Here is a 22,436-nt window from a genome sequence, read left to right on the forward strand (position 1 = left end):
TGGCCCAGCTGCGGGGATTAGAGACTGCTATTAAGACACCCCTTCCTTGTCCCGGTCGAGTTCCCCGCCTTGGGGAACCGACTGTGAGTCACCCCGAAGAGGGGAGCCAACGAAAAGGGAGGGGCCGGGCCGCGGGGGTGGAGGAGAGCCGCGGGACGAAATTCTCGACTGAGGAAACCTCGGAAGGAAGAGGAGGGGCAAGTGCGCGTGGGGAAGAGAAGGAAGAGGCATCTGGGAAAAGGAAGGGAAGGGAAAGGAAGGGAGGAAGAAGGAGGGCGGCGGAAAAAGAAGTCGGCGAGCGGAGGAGCGCGGGGCGGGCCGGGGAGGAGCCCGGGGCGGGGCGGCCTCGTGCCCCGGGGAGGGTCTGGGCGCGGAGGCCGGCCGGGGCGGGGCCGCGGGCGCCCGAGGTTGGGTTGGGGCTGCCGGGATTGGGGCGCCGCGGTTCTCGCTTGCCTTGGCGGCGGTTCCTGCGTGCGGCCAGCTCAGCTCCAAGGGACATGTCTGCTCCGCGATCGCCGCGCGCCCCGGGCTGCTAAGCTTCTCCGGGACTTCCTGCCCGCGCGGCCCGACACCTGGCCGCGGCCCCGAAGCCCGGCTCCGGCTGTAGCGCGCGCGCGCGTGTGGCTGGCTCTGCGCGCCGCGCGCGGACTGCTGCAGTCATGGGGCTGCAGCCCCTGGAGTTCAGCGACTGCTACCTCGACAGCCCGTGGTTCAGGGAGAGGATCCGCGCCCACGAAGCGGAGCTCGAGAGGACCAACAAGTTCATCAAAGAGCTTATCAAGGACGGGAAGAACCTCATCGCAGCGACCAAAAGTAAGCGGGGACCTGGGCGCAGGCAGGCTGCGGCTTGGCGAGGCCGGGAGGAGCCTCTCCCGGAGGGAGACGGAGAGTCCAGTGCCTGGGGCCAGCAGCTGGAGGAACAGGAGTTATTCGGGGCCGGGAGGCCCTGGGGTCATTCCTCCCCGGCTCTCCAGGCAGCCGGTGGCGAGTCCCCTCTCCCGCCCCTGCTCCTCCGCAGCGGGTGGAGCAAGGAAGGAGGCGTGCGTGGGAGCGCGCCGCCCGCCAGCCCCTGCTGCCCCAGCCCGGCACCCCTCGGTGCCCGCGTTACCCGCTCGACCGCCCGAGGTCAGGTTTTACTGCACCCTAAAGCTGCTCACAAAACAGAAACATAAGTTTTACTAGTTTTGTCTGGTGACCTCCCAAAAGAACTTTCCTGGTGATTTTTTGAAAACCTGCTGGGTGTTGAATTCTTCAGGGTCCCTTAAACTGCATCTCTTTCGTGTCATTTTCCCATCTTCCCCGACAAGCTCGTCCCGGGTCCTTCACTGTGCCAAACTAGAAAGTCCACCTGGCGTTGTGCTGCTTTCCGCACATTCCTTCACTCCTCCCGGGCTGGGGAGGGTTCAAAGATTGGGGCTTGGGAGCGTGAGCAGACAGCCTCCCCTCGGGCCGCAGCGAGCACTGTCTGCAAATAGGGAATTCCACCCCGATTAGCTTGATGCCTTCCTCCCCTGTTCTTTTCTTTTGAAAAACTCGTAAGTGGCCACAGGAGAAATAGGAAAGGTAGATATAATTAGTATAGCTGAGAGGAGTCGAGGAGGGAGGTGGGCTGAAATTCGTGCTGAAACGCTTAGTTGATGATGCTGCTGGAAATGGGGAGGCATTAGCTCCAGTGAGGATCCGGACAGCCTGACCACACCTGTAACCCATAACCTGTTCTGAGGATGCCTGCGAGTGACCCCTTTTCCTCTTAAAAAGACCTGCCCATACAGCAGACAGGGACCCGGCAGTATCTAGCCTAGCAAGTCTGCCTTGTTAGGGTCTTGACCTCTTCCGTAGTTTCTCAGTTCAGTAATTCCCAGCCTTGGGAGTTTGTCCTGGGTACGCTTGTTTGTAGATCATCACCTCTGGGAAGAATACCCCATGTCACCGCCACCCCTCCATTTGGCATTAAGGAAGGTTAAAATATGCTGAGCGGACTGTCTCAAGTACCCAGCACGTTGCCTGGGACAGTAAATATTCATTTAATGAATGAGTTGGAATAAGGGAAGAATTATTGAGCCATCCCTGTAATTTTGGAAGCAAGTCACTCCCCTTCTCTGGATGATGTCCAAGGTTCCTTTTGGTTCTGTGACCTCTTTGGTGTTGCAAACTATGGATTGGGAATCACTTTGTTTGGGACATGTGACTAGTGGGCTTATTTGTTGACAGCTCTCCAGTGCCTTGGCATTGCGTATGTGTGTTGGGGAAGTGGGGAGGGGCTGTAAATATGTAGGAGTGAGCAGAGAAAGGAGGAGGGGTGAAGAAGGGCACAGGGTCTGTGTGTGTGTGTGTGTGTAGTGAACATGAGGGAGAGGACTCTTCTTCTGTAGCTTGGTGTTAACCAGTGTCACTGGCTGGGGGAGTGTACGCCTGTACCTTCTCTTCTGTTAGTGGCTGTAGCAGCTCCCTCTGGAGCTAGGGAGATGAGGAGGGAGGCTTTGGTATGGAAAGAGGCAGATGGCAAAGCCAGTTTGGCCACTGGTAGAAAGCTATTTGTGTCTGCATACTAGCTCTTCTGCCAACAGGCACATGCCTAGTGTTCCAGCAGCAGCTAGTGCATCTGGGAGGCCAGCTGTCAGCCTTCCTCCCAAGAATGTACACTGTCTTGAATCTGTGAATTAGTATCTTCCTCCTTTTGATTTCTCTCCTTTATCATAGGGAACAATTTATAATCATACTTAAGATTATGGTAACTAGAAACTGTCTTTTTTCTTGTTATGTTTGATTAACTTAAGTTCTTTCCTAGAAGACAACAAAAACACAGCTTTAGCTCACATGCTTTTGGCAAATTAGGAAGACTCTGCCTTGGCCCAGCTTGTTCCGTCGTTTACTTCTAGTTGCTTTTAAAAACTAAGAGCATCGGACTAAGTCAGGACACCCGGGTTTAATTCTCCTTCACTGTTAGGACCTGGCTACAGGACACTGGGTAGGTCACTTAATTTTTTTGTGTTCAGTTTCTCTTATCCTACTTCTTAACAGGCATTAGTAAAGTTCTGCAGTATTGGGAAATTGCTAGATTAGGTCATTTGAAATTGCAGTGTAGGTCAGTCGTTCGCCTAACACGTTGAGCCTTTCTATACCATCTGAAAGTCAAGAAGTCGTGGAAGGACATGAGGTCGAGGAAGGAGCTGCAGAAAGAATAACAATCAACTATGTCAGATTGCTTGTATTTTCAGATGTTTTACACTGTTTTGCAAACGTGGCATTTTGTGCATTTTCAGAATTGTGTGTTTAAATGACTTCTGTTCTTAATTGCCCGGCAAGATGCCTCCTGCATGCATTAAATACTTGTTGGACTTATGTAATTTTGATGTATTGAAGCTTTGAATATTCCATGAATGTTTAAAGAAGTTGGAGGCGGTTCTGTAGGACCTGAAGACCAACTGCTGAATTCAATTATGTAGCAACCAGCAAATAGTTAGCATCTATAATTTGTTAACCATTGGGATTGAGGTACAAAGAAGCAATAAGGTAGAGACCCTTGTCTTTGAGTTTATTTTCCTGTGGTTGAATTCATTTCAATCTAGGGAACATGTTTGACCTCCTGTCTGTGTTATGCTAAGTTCTTGAAGAAACAAAGGATACACAGACATACACGTTAAAAGGTTAACAATTCAGTGACAGGTATTCTAACTTGCCAGGAACAAGACTTTGTTGTAGGTTAGAGTGGAAAAGTTTTGCTGGAAGTTTGGGAACTCATTGGTGTTTTAAGTAAGGAAGAGAACCTTGTAGTATCTTGTCAGATTGGAAACAGCTGAGAAGAAACCAGAACACCGCAGGGTTTGAGGACAATGAGGAGACCAGTTTGGCTGGAATGGAGATTTCATTTGAGGGAGTAGAATGGGATGAAGGGAAAGGTCAGTTTCAGATTATGGGGGGCTGTAAAAGCGAGGTTGGGAATGTGGACTTGATCCTGTGGAGAATCAGTAAAGATTTTTCAGCAGAAGCCTAACATAATGGGAAAGAGATGGTGTAGAGACAGTGTTTGACATCTGTGTGCAGGGTGCTGTGGAGATAGCCATGGGTGTAGGGAGGAACTCCAGAGAGAAGAGTCTGGCATCATTGACTTCTGTGGCAGATTTGGAGATCATTCATTTAATTCAATGGAGTCTTTGTTTAAACGGCTTTTTTTTTGTCTTTTTTTTTCACTCCTTTCCTTTCCTAAAATAACCAGTGTCCTCCTTCCATACAGTTTAAACTTTTGTAAGCCTCTCGTGTGATGTCAGTGTAGTTTCGGATGCTTGTGATTCGTAGAAATAGATAGCATACTTGCCAGAAGCAGCAGTAAGACATATATAGTCTTCTCATAAATTTTACATTAGGTCTTCTTGAGAGAATATATTCTGTTCTAGAGGGAAATACATATGTTTTTAAACAATCTTTACAGTTATTAAGCACTCACATAGCTGTATAAAATTGTCTAGCTCTGGCGTGTGTGTGTTAAACTGGAGGGACCCTCATAAGTGAGCCTGCTCTTAACACAGACATGGAGGAAGATGTTAGTGGCAGTCAGGACTAGAATTCGAGTCTTCCAAGTCTTTGTTTTAGTACTTTTTTAGGTTTTGATGTTTTAATGATTTTTGCTTTGTTTTTCCTGAGGACAAATAATCCCCTTTTGCTGTCTTTGTGTTTATTGTTTCAGAGAAGTGGTTCATGTGCTAATTCCTTTTGGGGAAATTTTAGTTGCTAGTGCGTTAAAACATACGAAGATTTGGAAGACTTAAAAGAATTTCACTTTGTAAACTTGAGCCTCAGTTTCCTTATTTGTAAAATGGACTGCTGGAGAAAGCCTTAAGGATTAAACACGGTGGTGTGAAAGTGTTTTGAAAACACAAATGTAAAGTGGTTGTGTAGACTATTGTTTGTCCAGCCAACATTCTTTTTCTCTCTCTGACAATTCAGATTTTGTTCAGGTGGCTACAACTCTTTCCCAGGTGACTCAGCAAAAGGTGATGAGTAATTCTGATTAGTCGCACTCAGTGGTTCTCAATCCTAGCTGACCACTATAATCGTCTGGGGAGCTGTTAAAAAAAAAATAACATGCAGTCAGAGTTGAGAATCACTGAACTCGAACTCAGTTATGATAACTTATTTTCTGGGCTGGTAATTGGTTTAAGAATGAGGGTGTGTCTCAGTTCTGGCCAGTGAAACATGATAGGAAGTCTCCTGGAGACTTCGGAAAGATTTCCTTTTGTGTGAGGAGGAGACTTGTAAAAAGGGTTCTTTACTCTTCTTTGATGTCTGATTGTGTTGCCTGGAGCTGCTGCCGCCATCTTGGGACTATGAGTGGAGCCAAGGTAAGGAGCAGAGGGGTAACTGAATCTGGATTTTTGATGCCATGATGGGAGCCACTGATTGTTCTATACCTGAAGCCTACCTCTGGTTATCTTGTTAAATGATGTAAACCAGTTTGAGTTGGGTTTTCTGCTGCATAACACCCTAATTTGATTCTGTGGTATAATTGGTTTGTGCTGATGCTCTTATTAAGTGGAATTTAGAGAGGTATAGAAATAGGATACTATTTAAAAATAATAAATTACAAATACAGTTTTTCCTTGAATGGAAAAGAATACTCATATATATTCTTTGCCCCAAAGAAATTACCATGGCCCCCCTACAATTCGGGGTGTCATCTGGGATAAGTCTTAAACTCTGCCTTGGGTTTTCCTACAGGGGGCTGGTCTCTAGTATGAATGTAGACTTCCTGTAAAAATAATTACTCTCAGACTCAAGCTAGGATGTGGACCCAGACAGGCTTTAAAAGCTTTGAATGCTTTCCTCACTGCAGGTGGTCCTTGACTCCATTTAGAGTAGTTCCTACTTAGAGCTCTCCACCAGCCAGCGTTGTTTATATAGAATGTTTTATAGGTCAGTCAGTTATCTGATGTTCTCAGTGTCTTGCTGACACAGTGCTTTTTCCCTGCCCTCCCATCTTCTGGGGTTCCTTTGTCCACCTCCTTTTTTGCTTAGTTTTTGGGAGGGACCAGAGAGCAAGCATCACTGATTTTTGGAAGAGGCAGAAGACAGAGAGGAGGAGGGCATATTTGTGTTTTAGTCTTTAAAATAGCTGATGAGACAGTACAGTATAGAAGATTAAGAGCATAGGTTGAGATACTAGTCTGTCTGGGTTTCCATCCTTGCTCAACCACTCACTAACAGTGGAATCATGGTCAAGTTGCTTAGCTTTCCTGTATCTGTGTTGTCATCTACAAAATGGAGATTATGATACTGTCTACCATATAGGATTGCTACTTGGATTAAATGAGTTAATGCATGTAAAGCATTTAGAATAAGCACTCTAATGTTAGCAATTATGATGTATTATCTAAATTTCAGGTATGTGTTAATATCGAGGGCCTTTTTTTGCCTGAAAAATAGCTGCCCTGGCCCAAAGACTAGTATCTAACCTTTTAGTTCTTATTACCCCTCAGAGTATATTTGTTGAAATCATTATTACCAGTGACCAAGAAGATAGACAAAGTTGTCAAACTCTGGAGAGGCTTCCAAAGTTTGAATGTAGTTCAGGATGCTGAAAAATCATGAATGTAAGTTGATGGATCAAAGCTAAGTGGTATCTTGGGAAAATACTTTCCAGAATTTGTTTCTGATTCACAAAGATTTGGAGATGAAGTAGAAGGTGTCCCTAGGGCTGTTGTAAATCGAGCAGGCCATCTGTGGCTGAGGCTCAGCAGTCAGCAGCAGGCCTCTCATCTAGGGGACTGATGAGGAAGAGTTGAAGATGACAAGAGAGCTCTGCTCAAGGTACTGAGATGACAACATGAGTGACTGGAGCCTTCAGATACTTACAAGTTATGATGATACTTTTAGAGGATATTAACTCGAGTGTTTAACACGCAGGAAACCCTAACAACGTAATGGACAGTGCTTGCTTTAGCTGTGGGAAATTCACAACGAGAAAAAGAAGGCAGCCGGAGGCATCCCTAAGAGGGACATGCCTAACAGCTCTTGGGTAATCCTGTTTTCTGCACAAGAATCCTAAGTCCCCTGGACAAATTCCCAAAGAAGCTGCTTTGAATTCTGTGACCCCAATGGCTATTTATGACCTTATGATTTTGGCTTTTTGGCGGTCATAAGAGAGGCAAAAATTACGAAGGATATAAAAATATTGTGTAGTCTGCTAGGTTACCATAAATCATGCTTTAAGTGATTGCTGACTGTATGGGGCAGTGAACAGGTAAAGTGTTTACGTTTGACCACAGTTAATAACATATGGTGTTGTTTGTCATTTTTTAAAAGTTTGATGTTAGAAACATAGCTATGAAAATATTGCTTTATGGGATTCAGTGTTGTGTTGCATTGCCTTTGACTTTCTATATCTTGTTTAAAGAACACTTGTCAAGCTGGCTCTATTTCAGGATTGGTAGGAGAATGTTTAGAAATTTGTAGATTATAATTCTGATTAAGGGTGTCTTGGAGGTTTTACTAGGTTGCTTTTAATGAAATTACATTTTGGAGACAAACAGGCAATTACAAACTACATTTGAAAAATGTTTTTTATGTTATTTAAAATGTATATCATTTAAATTTAATAGTAGCTTACTTTTATTAAGTATTTAGTGTTTGCTTTACTTTGTGCTAAATTCAGCATAGTCGTTATGTTATTTAATGTGAAGACTTCCTCAGTGAGGTATGTTATTATTTACCCCATTTTGCAGATAAGGAGACTGAATTTAGAGAGTTTAATAGCTTGTCCAAATCACACAATTTGTCAGTGGTGGAGATGGAATGTGAGCCCACATTTGTCTGACTTCAAAACTCTAACCACAATAATAAGCCGTCTCCGTAAACGGGTGTAACCTCGGTCCTCTGTTAGGGGAAGTTATGATAAGTCTTGGTTATCTGGAATGTGTGTACATTTCATGATCTAGTTAGGAGACTGTTCTTATCAGCTCAGCACAAGGAACATGATTTAAAATTTAAGGTCCCCTGGGATGATTATTGTAAATAAAACTGATTGCCAATTTGTATAATAAGTATAGACATTTGGAGATTGGGTTGATTTAGAATCAGTTACTAGATACAGACTCCACTCATTGTTTCCTTCCCCTCAGTCTCTCTCTGTCTCTTAGTTCCCTCCCTCCCCCGCTTAGTTCTTCTTTTCCTCCCCGTTTCTCATCCCACCCCTTTAGTAGAGTAAATTTTAATTTTGTTCTCGTATTTTAGTATTAGGCTGTTTTCCCTTTAAAAAATTTGAGATATTTTAGAAATATAAAAAGCTATAAAGGATCTCATTTCTGTATTTGCCTCTCAGTTTAGAAATAAAAGCTTCCTGTCTCCCTCTCCCAAATAGCAACCTGTCCTTCTCCCCGAGAGGTAGCAGCTGTCTCAAATCTGGTGTTGATTAGTCCCGGACGTTTTAATATATCTGTATACATTCCTAAATAATAGATAGTATGTTTTGCATGTTTTTAGACTTTATATAATGGTTTCATACTATCTGTGTTCCTCTGCAACTTTTTTCCCTCAACATCATAGTTATGAAATTTATCTGTGTGGATACATGTAGCTCTGTTTCATTTAGTTCAACCTCTTTTCCCTGCAAGTGGCGTTTAAAAAGACTTTGTTAGTTGATGTTATGTAGATGTTATATAAAATAACATAAGATGTTCTATGATGTACCTTATAGCTATGCATTGTTTTTGATTGTGACACACTATATTTAGAGAATTTATTTGGTATGAAAGCTTTATTGTAATTAATTTTACAAACTTTAAAACACTAGCTCTGACAACAATCTGTAAATAAGGAATCCATAAATTCTGAAGACGTTTAATAAAATTTTGATATTTTCTGTTATCAGCTTTGCGTGGATAATCAGAGCAAACCAGTTTAAATTTCAGGACTGTAAGAAGTGACTGGTCTGAGTCACCAACAAAAAGTCCTTAAAAGCCCTTTTTGCTTCATTGAAATTAGACTTCCAATATTAGTGTGTAGAGAAAACAATGATGTTCGTATTCATAAACACATTGCACATTAAGAGCTCTGGTAACCGTCAGTCTAGTTATGTCAGATGAACATGATTTTTAGGCAGAGACTGGTTGGTATTTTGTGATAGGCCTCAAAACAAGCAGGAACCATAGCCTGCTTTATTTAATTATCCTAAAATAGGAATGTAGTTTATAGACTTGCCAAGGGGATGCTTTTGTAATGAGAAAGCCTTGACATCCTTCTCTTTAAACAAACACACACATGTACTGAAAATCCCTTGACACTCTACATTCTAAGGACAGTCATCTCTTTAAGCCCCAGGATTGACTGGAATCACACCTACATCGCTGTCACTGCTCGGCCTGCCTCCCTGGTCGAACTAGAATTTCTTCCCTGTTTCCTGAGGAAGATGTTAATCCTGTGCCACTTAATATTTCAACGGTGAATGTGATTTCTCCTTCCTTGTTGACTTGTTCACCCACAGGCACCATCTGCCCTTGGGTGTCAGGTGTGCGTTCCATCACCATCTGGTAGCGAGTCATGGTGAGGTGTGTGGCTGGAGGAAATCAATTTGGCCAGAGTCATGTCACCTCCGGTCTGAATACAGGATGTTTAATATTCTCTAAAAAAGTGAATGCTTTTCTCTCTGGCTGTAAAGTTGGCTCCACTACTCATTAGCAGTGTGATCTTGGTCAAGTTACTTAAACCCTCAGTGCCTAACTTTCTGTTTCTTTATTAGTAAAATGGAGATTAGTACATGGAGTAAGAACTCTTCCTCATGGGGTGGTGGTATTTAATCCTCACGTTACCTATTAAAAGATCTTAGAACTCTCCCTGGCCCATGCTAGGTGCTGTTATCATCATCATTACTATTATTAAAAGAGTGCAGTCTTGACTTCCTTTGGTTGAACTTGAGCACAGTTGTGGCTTTACCAGTTGTAACAGTAGAAATAGCCTGTGAACATGTTCTGTTCTTTCAGGCTAACAGTATTTTGAAGCACGAGGCTGAATATAGGCCTCTCATTAAATAGGAGAAACGGTCTGTAATAGTGTGTTGAAATCCAGCATCCTACTGAAGATCTTTGCTTGAAAGTTTTAGGGACAAAGCCAAAAAAGTACAAGGGAGTGGAGTGCCATTGACATGTCATTACTTTTACTCGAGAATCTGGCAGATATTACTTCTGTCATTCTGACAGTTTTGTTTTCCTTTTGTGAAATGCAGGTCAAAGGCAGCACAGCAAAAGTATTAAAGATCATGGTCTTTGAAGTCAGATTATTTACTGTGTGGCCTTGGGCAACTTGCTGAACTTCTCTGTGCCTCGATGTCCTCTTCCGTAAAATGTGGATAGTAATTTTATCTCCCTAAATGTTGCTAGGATTAAATTAGTTATTTATTTGTAAAGCACTTAGAAAATTGCCTGATCCATAGTGAACCCTATATGTGTTTGCTAAGTGTAGAAAAAAAATTTAAAAGTCTGTTCATAGTCATCAGTATAATAACTTCATTTATGACAGTGGGGGAGAAGTGTCATCCCAAGTCCTTGAACTCCACCTATTGTGGACTATTGCTAGAGGTTTAACAATGTAAAGCGACCCTCTATGTTCGTGCAGAAGTTAGAGTTCTAGTGGGGATGACAGGAGATTAATTAAACAAGCAATGCCATTCATATTGTTGAGTAAGAATGAGATGCTGTGGCCATAGTTAACAGGACTAACTAGTTTAGGGGGCCAAAGGAGACTTCAAGAAAGTAGTAACTTCTAAGCTGAGACCAAAAGGAAGGCTAGGAGCTTTCTGTGCTGACGGTAGGGAAGAAAGCTTCTCCAAGCACGGTGTGAAATGCGTGAGAGAGGCCTGGAGGCCAGAGGGGGCATGTGCTGCGGCAGGAAGAACAGCTTGAGTGAGCTGAGAGTGGGGCAGGGAGCTGGTGCAGGCGAAATAATGGGGCTGCAGAGGGGGCAGGGTTGGGAAGGGCCTGGTAAAGCAGGGTAAGGACTTCAGACTTCATTCTGAGGACTGTGGGAAGTGATGGAAACGTTTTGAGCAGGAGATTGGCATCACCTGAATTGCATTTTAGGAAAGTTTCTCAGGCTGCGATTGGGAGAATGAATTTGAGGAAAGTGAGACTGGAGGTTGGGAGGTCACTCACCTAGGCCAGAGACTGTGGTGGCAAAAGAGGCAGATGCTCAAGGAATCAGAGTTCAGAGGCTGCAGGCTTTGGTGGGTGATTGGATGTGGGGGCTGAGCAAGGAGGCATCCAAGATGGTTCCTCAGTTCTAGGCCTGGGCACTTAAGTTTATTCACTGAGGTAGTCCAGCCGGAGGAACAGGTTTCGTGAGAGAGGATACATTTTTGGTTTTGGATATGTTGAGGCTGAGGTGCTTTGGAGCTATCCAGTGGACATATTCAGTAGTTTTTTCTTTTATGAGTATGTATTTCAGGAACAGGGAAAAGAGCTAGAGATAAAGATTCTAGAGACGCAGCATATAGATAGGAAATGACACCATGCAACTGGATAGGAAACCAGCCCAGAGAGAGAATGTAGAGGGAGAAGGCAGAGTAGCTCAGGGCAAATCCTGAGGAACACAACTTTTAGGGGGTGGATGGAAGAAGAGATTGAGGAGATTTAAGAGCAGTAGCCATTAAGAGAGGGAGAGAGACAGAGAGAGAGAGAGAGAGACAGAGAGGTGGAAAACCTGGAGAGGGTCACACAAGTCAAGGAGAAAGAATGTTTCAGAAAGTAGGAGGGAGTAGACAAGGTCATGCTACAGAGAGGTTAAGTACCAGGAGTCCAGGTGACATCATATTAGTGAGATAGAATCATTGGTAACAACAGGAAGATTAGTTTGTGGCACAGCTGGGATGGGAGCCTGATTGCAGAGGGTTGAGAAGAGGGTGCAAGGAAAATAAATGAGCCTGTGGTACAGATAGCTCTCCCAAATTATTGGTTAATGGGTGAGATTTGAACATGCTGATAAAAGTATCCAACAGAGAGGAGGAGTTTGAAGAGTCAGGGAATATTCCAGAGTACAGAGTGCTTCTGAATACAGAAGATGGGATTCAGATTCCAGGTGAAGAAGGGACATACCCTTCATCGATTCAGTAACAGAAGGGATGGAAAGGATGAGTGCACACCCAGGTCAATTTCTAGATTTGTGTCAGGAAATGGAGGAAATTATTAACTGATGGATTTATTTTCTCTGTGAAGTAGATGGCAAGATAGTTTTCAGTAATTTATTCTGTTCTCATTTCTCCCCCACCACATTTTCTGGTTAATAAATAATACATGACTTGTAAGAATTTTGTCTCATAGTCTAGGTGGGATGGAATATAGACGTTAAACTGAGAAGAGGTAATGGGAGGTGGGGGGGTGGAGAAAAAGTGGGAATAAAATGTCTAAATAAACAATCCTCAGGACACTAAGAAAGGCCTCTGTTTCAGACCTTATTCTGCTGGCACTTAAAGTGGAATACTTTATTCAGTGGTTTTTAAAAAAACTATTAAATGAAAACACTTTTTCTTTTTCACTGAGAGACACTGCTGATTTTTGTGTTTTATCTCAGTGGAATCGTGCTGGTTCTCTTTGGATGTCTACACAGAAGAAAATGCCTCTGGCAGCATCTAGGAAGAGATTCTAGGACTTCAGATTTCTGCCTTTTTGTCTGAGAGAAGAGGAGAAATAGAACCTGTAAGAGTTAAAATATAGTACTTATCAGGGAGCTAAAAATAGCTCTTCTTCCTCTTTTCTAGCTAACTGCTTAAGTTCTAACTAGTTTAAGAAACAATTCCTAGAAGAAAGAAATGCTGAAGATGACTGTAACTCTTCAAGTGCAGTGGTGTGCAGACAGCCCCTCTCTTCCTTTAGCTTTGGATTCCCTGACTGTAGGCACACAGCATGGCTTCAAGGATGTGAAGTGTGGAGACTGGCAGGTTCTTCAAAGGGAGGGATTCTAGGACTTGAGTGGAGAAGCTCATTGCTTGTGTTCCTAGGGCTAGATTTGGTGGCCTATTTTTGTGCAAAGCATAGGACAGGGTTCAGAATTAATTTGAACTCTTTTTTTCCTTGGCAGCATATAAAACATACTGTATATTCTCATTCTTTTCCTTCAGTTGCAAGTGAGAGAAACTCAACTAAAACTAGTTGAAGTAAAATCGAGAATTTTGGGCTTGCATGATTCCACTCTAAGGAGTGGGGCTTGCTTTATTCATTTGTTTTGCTGAGGAAGATTAGCCCTGAGCTAACATCTGTTGCCAATCTTCCTCTTTTTTTGCTTGAGAAAGATTAACTCTGAGCTAACATCTGTGCCAGTCTTGCTCTATTTTGTATGTGGGTTGCCACCACAGCATGGTTGAAGAGTGGCATAGGTCTGAGCCTGGGATTCGAACCCATGAACCCAGGCCGCCGAAGTGAAGTGTGCCAAACTTAACCACTATACCATGGGGCCAGTGGTGCTTGCTTTAGATACACATGAACCCAAGGGTTCCAACAGTGTCCTCAGGTCTCTCTTTTTGCATCTGTAGCATTTCTCTCAGTTGGCTTGACCCTCAGATTGGCACTCTTTCCATGGTGGTGACAACCTAAGACTTACATCTTTCTTACTGCTCTGAGAATCCCAGAGAACAGTGACTCCTTTTTCTTAGAGCAGTCGTGCTTAAATGTATGATTTTGACCCCCTGGAGGCATTTTTGGTTATCAGAATTGGGAGGTCCTACTGGTATCTAGTTGGTAGAAGCCAATGATGCTATGCTGCTAAACATCCTACAATGCACAGGACAGCCCCCTACAACAAAGAATGATCCAGCTCAAAGTTAATTGTGCTGAGGTTGAGAAACCCTGCCTTAGAGGTAGGGAGACCATATAGTCTGTAGACATCAGGATACTTTTGAGGTAAGATTATAGCAGGGCAACAGGCATAAACTGGGATTGTCCTGGGTAAACCTGGACATGTGGTTGCCCTCCCTAATGGCCATATCAGTCCTGGGTCGCTTGCCCGGCCTAGACAATCGGTGAGCATGGTGGGTGCTGTACGTTTGCCAGCCTGAATCATGTGCCTCCCAATGGGGTGAAGAAGGAAGCAGCAGGTGATTACTTGACCAGGACTTCAAGGCTCACAGCAAAGGGATGTGTAGAACATAGAAAAAAGCTGATGTCCAATATGCAAGAGAACTTGCGTTTTTGAAAGTGAGTTTGTTAGACTGATTTGATCTGGGCCTAGGGGCTTTGTGTGGCCAATGAGGACTATGTGAAGGTAGCAAGTCAAAATAAGTATGCCTTCTATTTTCTCGCATTGTTTCATTGATTAATTTCAACCAAAATTGAGAAGGATGGGAGAGATGAGAAGGTGGAAATGAAGACTGTGGCTGTGCAACTTGCCTAGATACGAGGTTAGGGTTGTTGATACAGTGGTTAGTATCTGTACTTTACCCGAGTATTTAACCTCTGAAGTATGGAGTGGTTATGACATTTTTTTGATCATTGTGGAAAAAGCTTGATTAAAATATTAATATTTATAACGTTTTAACTTGTTATAGTCCAAGAAAATACTTTAAAAATTAAGTAGTGATTTACTGGCTTAATTTAAATTTCCGACACTGATAGTGCTCTTGTTTAGTTTTAGAGAAATAAAGTACTGTTCAGAAAAACTGATCTCTGTGAGTGTAATTCATCTGGCAGTGGATTGAGTAATTTCACATTCTTTTTCCTTTTAAATAAAGAAAAATTTTCTTACACAGAAATTAGAACAGATTTTTTCTTTTTAATTTTATATATTCCTGGCTTAATTTTAAATTTGAAATTAATTGAGAAATCCTGTAAGCATCTAGAAAAGTTGTCCAAATTTTCTTCTGAAGTTGTGTGATAGTCTCTGGAAATATTTTTCCTTGTCTCCATTTTATTGTGTATGCTGGATAGGATTGAAAGCAAGGATTTGAAAGTAGATAAGTGACCTATTTGGACTAGTTTCTTTTCATTGATAGTCTAGGGGAATTGAGATGGTTAACTTAAATATTTATGATGTGAACTCTGAAATCTTTTGGAATTGACTGCCGTATCTTAGCTGATATTGTCTAAAAGGCTTGTATTGCTATGCAAATCAACCTGTGGATGAGCAATCATACATCCAGAAACCGGATGTATCACTTAACCACAGTGACAGTTCTTTGTTTGCTATAAGGTGGTTCAGTGCCGGTTGGCAGTGTTGCAGGACTGGTTTATCTTGACAATCGTAGAACCAAACAAAAAGGGTGTAAAGATGCTTTTTTGTCAAGACCTTCAAATTTTGCGACTTTGAAGTTTCGTTCCAAAAGCTTTAAAGCTGAAAGTAGTTTTGAGTAAACACACTTCCTCAGTTTAATGTTTGCGGTGAGAACACAATGGAAAGGAGTGCAGAGGGAGTTGGTTCTATGGTGGAAGCTAGTGTGTCAGTGAGCGTTAGACCTTTGGAAGGTGTTGGAGGGCCACCTTAGAATGGAGAGGGCTAGATTGTGGCATGTTTAATGAATGTGTGCCAAAACACAGAGTTTATATAAGGAAGAACAGTTAGAATGAAATGGAATGGAATTAATACATATTGAGCTCTGTGGGGTTACATTATGTGTGTGTGTGTGTGTGTGTGTGTGTGTGTGAGAGTGAGATCGAATCATAGTTTGGATGTAACTAAACTATGTTTATTATTTAATAAGGATTGATGATGATTTCTTTAAAATGAATAGTGATCTCCCAACCTATTTTTTGTATGTGTATGTGAATATCCATTGTTGTATGTTGAAATTGTTGAAATGAAGGTGCATATAAAATATCTTCAATTGAAAACAACAATGAGGAGATGACTATTGTCTTACATTATTAGAGATGTTAGATTTTATTGTAATTGGCCTGATAATCTATAGATAATCTAATCTATACGTTTAGCTATTGGTAAACATTATCTGAGATGTACTAAAATAAATTTATAAGTTGACTAGAAGTAATGATAATAATAATGGTGGTTGTAGTAGTAGTGGATAATAGGGTTTTAAAATTTTTTTTTTTTAGTACTCACTGTATAAGTGTACAAGCCTTTCACGTGAATTAGCATTTGCTTCTTACAACAGTCTTATTTGATTGTTACTCTTATAGTAAATACCATTTTGCAACTTAGGAACCTGGGTTTAGAGAGGTTATAACTTGCCCAAGGGCACTCACCTGGAAAACTGTGTGGCCCCTGCCAGTTACACACCCTCTCTGAAGCCTTTAGTTGTCTAGAAGAGCATGCATAATTGCCATTAATATAGTATTTCACAAACCTTATTTGTGGTATTATCTTGTGGAAAGCCGTAGTTGGGGTGGGAGGGGTTATGTCTGCAAAGTGCACTGTAGGGAATTTAAAAATTTTCCATGAAGTGATAAAAATTTCCTTTAAGCTATTATAAAGTCACAGGAAAGGAAGTCATTTTCAGATGATCTGGTATAGTGGCTATACTATTCTACTTGTGTTACAAAAAATAAAAAAGATTGCTGTTTGCTTTTTAACTAAAGCATAAAGAGTAATATTATTGTTAATGATCCAAAGGGCACATGACTTTGATCTGTACTGTACTGACAGCCTAATATTATTGCCATTTTCAGCTTATGTGCCTTATCACTGATAGGCAAAGGCCTGTAGGATTTCTCTCCTTAAAGGAAAAAACTTTCCTTTGTTTTGCGAAATGGATGCTTTACTATATTAATGCCAGTTTGGACCCTTGCTTAAATTTGCTGTTTATCACATGCCCCCAAACTGTATTGACATCTTATTTTCTTCACAAATGATAGCCATTCTTTTTCTTTCTAGATGTATTTTCATTCTCTTTGGTGATGGTATTCTGAATGTATTTACCCTGAGATAAATTTTCTCCCGGTTCATCTATGAGGAACCTGCTATCCAGAAAATTAAGAATTTTGTCCAGAGTCAGATGGCAAGGTCATAGACAGTATCAATGAAGACGTTGTAGTTAATTTTAAAAGTTTTCAGAGTTTATCTAGTAAATATTGAATTTAGTAAGTCTCAATTTCCACTTAGAAAGCTGGAATTAAAGACCTGGTGTCCTGACTCCTGTCATAGAGCTGGAAGAAGGCTCAACCTTCTTACTCTATAGATGAGAAAACTTGTCCTGAGCAGTCACTTAGTGATCTGCTTTGTCCTATCTGTTGGTTTCATGAAGCTCAGTAGTAGTGTTGAGTTTACATTAAAGTTATTTTTCTTATCTGTTTATTGGCAATATTAATGAATAAGCAAGTGAGGAAATCATATTTAAACAGTGATTTTTCCCTTTTGAAACTATTTTTATGACGCTCACATTATAATAACGTGTTGAAAGTTTAGATCAGGGTGAGAGTGAGAAAATATTGAAACTCAGCCATTTAATAATTCACATGACAGAGTCCTTCCTCTTAATGCTTCTTGAAGCTGAAGCTGAAGTTGAAGTAGAGAAATTAATGAAGTGAACAAAGACGATGTGACATTGTTTTGTTGGTTGGGGCTTCCATTCATTAGCTACCACGGGTCCTAATAAAGACTGAACACATGATCCGCTTCAGTGGCCCGGGTTCGTGGGTTCAGATCCCAGACACGGATCCACACCATTCGTCAGCCATGCTGTGGGGGCGATCCACATGCAAAATAGAGGAAGATAGGCACCAATGTTAGCTCAGGGTGAGTCTTCCTCAGCCGAAAAAAACAAAAACAAAAACACTGAACATTCCTAAAGACTTTGATGCTCCTCCCCTTGCTCGCATTCCAGATCCCAGTAGACTCTTAGCCCTTTGAGGACGCTGCCTCTTTTTGGTCTCCCAACAGTGCCTGAGCAGTGCCTGGCTCATCAGTGTTGGGTTAATACTTGCTGAGTAAATGCCTGTCTGGCTCTTGGAATGTTAGAGTTGGAAGTCCTTGAAGTCCAGTGAGGTTAGATGACACCAGTAAAGAAGGAAATAAGAATGTGAGAATACAGGGCCTTTGATTCTTGTCCTGTTCTTGAGCCACTGATAGCAGCAAGACCAAAAGTGCCTTTTGTAATTTTGTACCCTGTGCTATCCCAGCTCCTCTGCAAATTCCTGCTGAGTACTTTATTTCTCATGAAAACAATACAAATCATAATGCTCAGGAGGTGAAAGCAGCTAGAGTCTGGTTGGAAAGTAGTTTTGCCCTCAGTTGAGTTGACAGATCTTTGGAGCATAAAGACAGATCTACAAGGAGATAGGGCGCAGTTGGGATAGCATTCCCTTCTTCTGAGGGCCTCAAACTGCTTCCAGATGGAAAGAAAAGCTCAGAGTGGTTGCTGTCAGTTTATTTCTTTTGGTTGGCTTTCTATTTGTCGTTTCGTAATGATTTTTTTATATTTAACATGCTGAAAGTTGTGTACAAATTTTTTTTTAGTCTATCTCCACGTAGAGATAAATATGTGGGTGAATTTTCAGTGTTACACATGGGGAAAGGTAGAGTATTTGTGTTTAATTTGTTTCACATAAAGAAAAATAACAGGAAAAAGACAATAAGAATAGTAATTTTGCTACACAGTTAAGTTGTACATTCTTTTGTTAGATGTATAATAGAGCAAGGTCCCTGAGGGAATATTAAAATCTTTTCAAAATGATAGCTTTAAAAAAATTCCCAACCAGCGATGATAAATACAGGCAAATGTATTATTTAAGCAAAGCCAAAGCTGTGATATTAGAAGTACTTGTTATTTTAAGAAGAACAAAATGTCATATTTTTCCTTATTAAGATTTTTTGTTACATAACCAGTTTTTGTGATAAACTCGGGCTGGATGTTCTGTGTTCATGGCATCACTTCCCATTTAATTCCTCCTAGAAAAGGGCAAAGCATTCCATTCCCTTTGACTGTAAACAGGAAAGGACTCTAGTTATAGCAATATCAGTACCATGTTATCAGAAAGAAAGGGACGGCTCTTTTTGAAAACATTAGCATCACTGGCCTTCTCTTTGGCCAGCTGCTGATAACGTATTTTAGGGAGAAGCTTTACTTTTTTTTTTTTTTTTTTTGTGAGGAAGATCAGCCCTGAGCTAACATCCATGCTAATCCTCCTCTTTTTGCTGAGGAAGACTGGCTCTGAGCTAACATCTATTGCCAATCCTCCTCCTTTTTTTCCCCCAAAGCCCCAGTAGGTAGTTGTATGTCATAGTTGCACATCCTGCTAGTTGCTGTGTGTGGCACGCAGCCTCAGCATGGCCGGACAAGCGATGCGTAGGTGCGCCCCGGGATCTGAACCCCGGGCTGCCAGTAGCGGAGCGTGTGCACTTAACCCCTAAGCCACGGGGCCGGCCCAGGGAGAAGCTTTACTTTTGATCTTAGATAACGGCCACTTGTCCTTCTCTTGCCCTGATACAGTGTAGGTGATACTTTTCTTTTTGTCTCTTTTAGAATTTAGACTATCAGTAAAGAAGCTAGGAATGTGTGTGAGTGTGTATATAGTACATTGAGAGTCAGCCTCTGTGGCTCTTTGCTGTGTATTTTGACCTGGGTTTATGTTGCAGTATTTATCCCACTTAAGTCGTGAGGAGCAGTGCATCAGTAATAACCGGCTGCATATAACAGAAAAGCCAGTTGACCTCAACTGAGTTGGTGATTTTTTTTTCTCATATAACAAGTCAATGGTAGGTGGTTGCTGGCTGGTTGTCAAGGCTGAGGATTGTACAGATTTATTGGCCTTTTCCTCATGGTTGCAAATGGCTTAGCCATTATACCCCCTTTCTAGGGAAAAAGAGGAAGAAGAAGAAAGGAGAAAAAGTCTGTATCAAAGGTTTTCCCAGGAATCTTCCATCAGCTTCTGCTTATATCTCATTGGCCACAGCTTTTGCCTGGCTTCCCGTCGCTGCAAGGAAGTCTGGGAAACAGTTGTTTGTGGTCCAGCCTTTGTTGTAGAGGAAGGGAAGAGAAGAGAAGATTGAAATGACTGTTGAATGAGACAGTTTCTGGCTCTGCCAAAAACAGTTCAAAATTCCAGCAGTGAGAATCTTAATAGTATTTCTCCATTTAACATCAGTTAATCAACAGGTCTTCACTGAGCACTGTTAATGTGAACTGTATTGTTACTGGTCTCTGTGAGCAAGAGAGAGAGATGCAGAAGTATAATGTGTTGTCTTATTAGAATTTAAATATAAACATGAAACAAAAGGTTCTGAGTAATTTAGTGCTATGTTTTGTCACCGGATTATGAGAAGAGGGGCATTCATGGATCCCTGGTATAGTTAAAAAGGCTCCATGAAGAAGGGAGAATTGACTGAGGATGGGTCGATGGGAGGGATAGAAGTTTCTGGGAAAGGGGAACAGCTTGAATACCCAGGGTTATTTAGGAGGTAGTAGAAAATATTAGGGCCTCTAGGAAGGATGAGTGTGGACATAAGTTCTGCCGTAAAACAGAACCAGAAAGTAGTTGTGGTTTTGGAGCAGGAAGTATGGAGTATGGAGATATGCTGTTTAAGGAAAAATAATCAGGCACTCCTCTGTGGGAACAGGGAGAGCCTGGGGCCAGGGAAGCCTATGGAGGGCTGTCTGCTCACCTTGAGGACAGGGACCATGGTCTAGGTTGGTGGCAGTGCATTTGGAGAGAAAGAGAGAGAGGCAAATGAGTGATGCCAAAGGAAAGTTAGCAGGACTCAGTGGCTTTTTAGATTTGCTGAAAGATCTAAATCAAAGATAATGTTTTCCTCTTGGTGCCCTAGGAGAAAATTAGAGACCAGAACCAGAAAGTCACTGGAAACACAGGGCAGTCGAATTTTGAGCCAAAGGCTTTGTGACCCAGCTGGTCTTCCCTACTCTTTGCTGCTCTGTGTCCATCATCTTGATTTCCCTTTACTAGCCTCTATCCATGAGGCATCCATAGCTTCTGTTTGTTCTTTGTTTCTGCTTCTTCCAAATTTTGGCTTACTCATGGGCCACTTCTCTGAGTGTTCCATCAGCCTCACTATCTACTTACTGTGCATCTGAGTATTTCCATCTTCTTAAGTCAGCTTCCTAAGAGAATCTGGTTGGCCCAGCTAGTTATCCTTGTTCTCGTTTGGGGAGAGGTTGTCTGGCCCAGCTCATGGGAGATCACTGGCCAGCCTGTCGATCATCTACTCGTGGATCTGATGCCTGTCCCTGTGCAGCCAGCTGTAACCTGTGGTATAGAACAGGTTTGCCCAAGATTGTCACCTCACCAAGGCCTAGAAGAGGAGGAGCAAGGCTGACTGAGGGGCAGGCACAGTGCAAGTATGAACCTAGTACAAGTGCCATAATTTACTTTGTGTTTTATAATCATTTCTTTATTGAAAGAAACTATTTTCCACCTCGCTCTATAAAGAATGTGGTGCAGTTACATACGAATAAACCTTTGGCCAGTACTTTTTTTTTTTTGATATTTATTTTTTTAACATGGGTTTTCTTTTTTTTGAGATATATGTAGTTTTAATAAAACCCCCATGAGATATACTTCACACACCATACGATTTACCCATTTAAAGTGTACAATTCAGTACCTGTTAGTGTGTTCACAGATACGTGCAGCCATCACCACAGTCAATTTTAGAAGACTTGCATCACCCCAAAAAGAAACCTGTACCCCTTGGGCTAATTTTTTTTATGCTGATAGTGTAACGTGCTTCCACATGTCATCACTTCTCATAGTGAGGCCTTTCTGACCACAGTGTTTCAATTTACCCCCTCCCCATTCTTTCTCCCTCTTGCCTGCCTGTTATACACCACAGCACCTAATATGTTGTGTGTTTTTGTGTATCTGTTTTAATGTCTGTTTTTCTCAGAATGTAAGCTTTACGGAGGCAGGAGTTTTTTCTCTTATTTAACATATCTGGGTACCAACCATGTACTAGATATTTGCTGAATGAATGACTAATTAATAAATCAGTTTGTTAAGCTTCCAGCTACCAGTGTTGTGCAAGAACTCTGTACATTATCTTGTTTAAGAGCTCTTATCTCCATTTTATTCATACAGCAACTGAGACTCAGAAGTGGAATAACTTGCCCCAAGTAGACAACTGGCAGAGCGAAGTTGTGAATCAAAATGTAGCTCATTGCTGTCCACTAAAGATATAACGTAAGCCACATATATAATTTAAAATTTTCTAGAAACCTTGTTAAAAGAGTAAAAAGAAACAGGTGAAATTAATTTTAATAATTTAATCCAGTATATCTGAAGTATTACCATTTCCACATAAAAATTGAAATCAATATAAAAATTATCTTTTTCATTTTTTTTTCCAAACCAAATCTTTGGAATCCACTGTGTGTTTTACACGTACAATACATATCCATTGAGACTGGCCATATTTCTAGTGCTCAGTAGCCCCATGTGGCTAATGGCGATTCTGTTGGACAGCCCAGGTCTAACTGGCTTCAGATCTCATGGTCTTGCATCTGTACCTTGCTGCTTCCTGCTGTTCAACCTGCCACCTCTTCCAGCTTGGGAAGATAA

The 22,436-nt window shown here is 41.8% G+C and overlaps 1 protein-coding gene across 1 annotated transcript in view; it reads left to right on the forward strand.

Moving 5' to 3' along the window:
* Positions 1 to 418: 418 nt before the first annotated feature.
* Positions 419 to 22,436, forward strand: part of ARHGAP10 (Rho GTPase activating protein 10) — a 291,364-nt gene continuing 269,346 nt past the window's right edge. Inside the window, exon 1 of the mRNA XM_058550168.1 lies at positions 419 to 813. Within this exon, the coding sequence (XP_058406151.1) occupies positions 660 to 813 (154 nt within the window). The 5' untranslated portion in view covers positions 419 to 659. The remainder of the gene's footprint in view (positions 814 to 22,436) is intronic.

The sequence above is a fragment of the Diceros bicornis genome, chromosome 11 (assembly GCF_020826845.1).
Source record: "Diceros bicornis minor isolate mBicDic1 chromosome 11, mDicBic1.mat.cur, whole genome shotgun sequence".
NCBI classification, from domain to species: domain Eukaryota; kingdom Metazoa; phylum Chordata; class Mammalia; order Perissodactyla; family Rhinocerotidae; genus Diceros; species Diceros bicornis.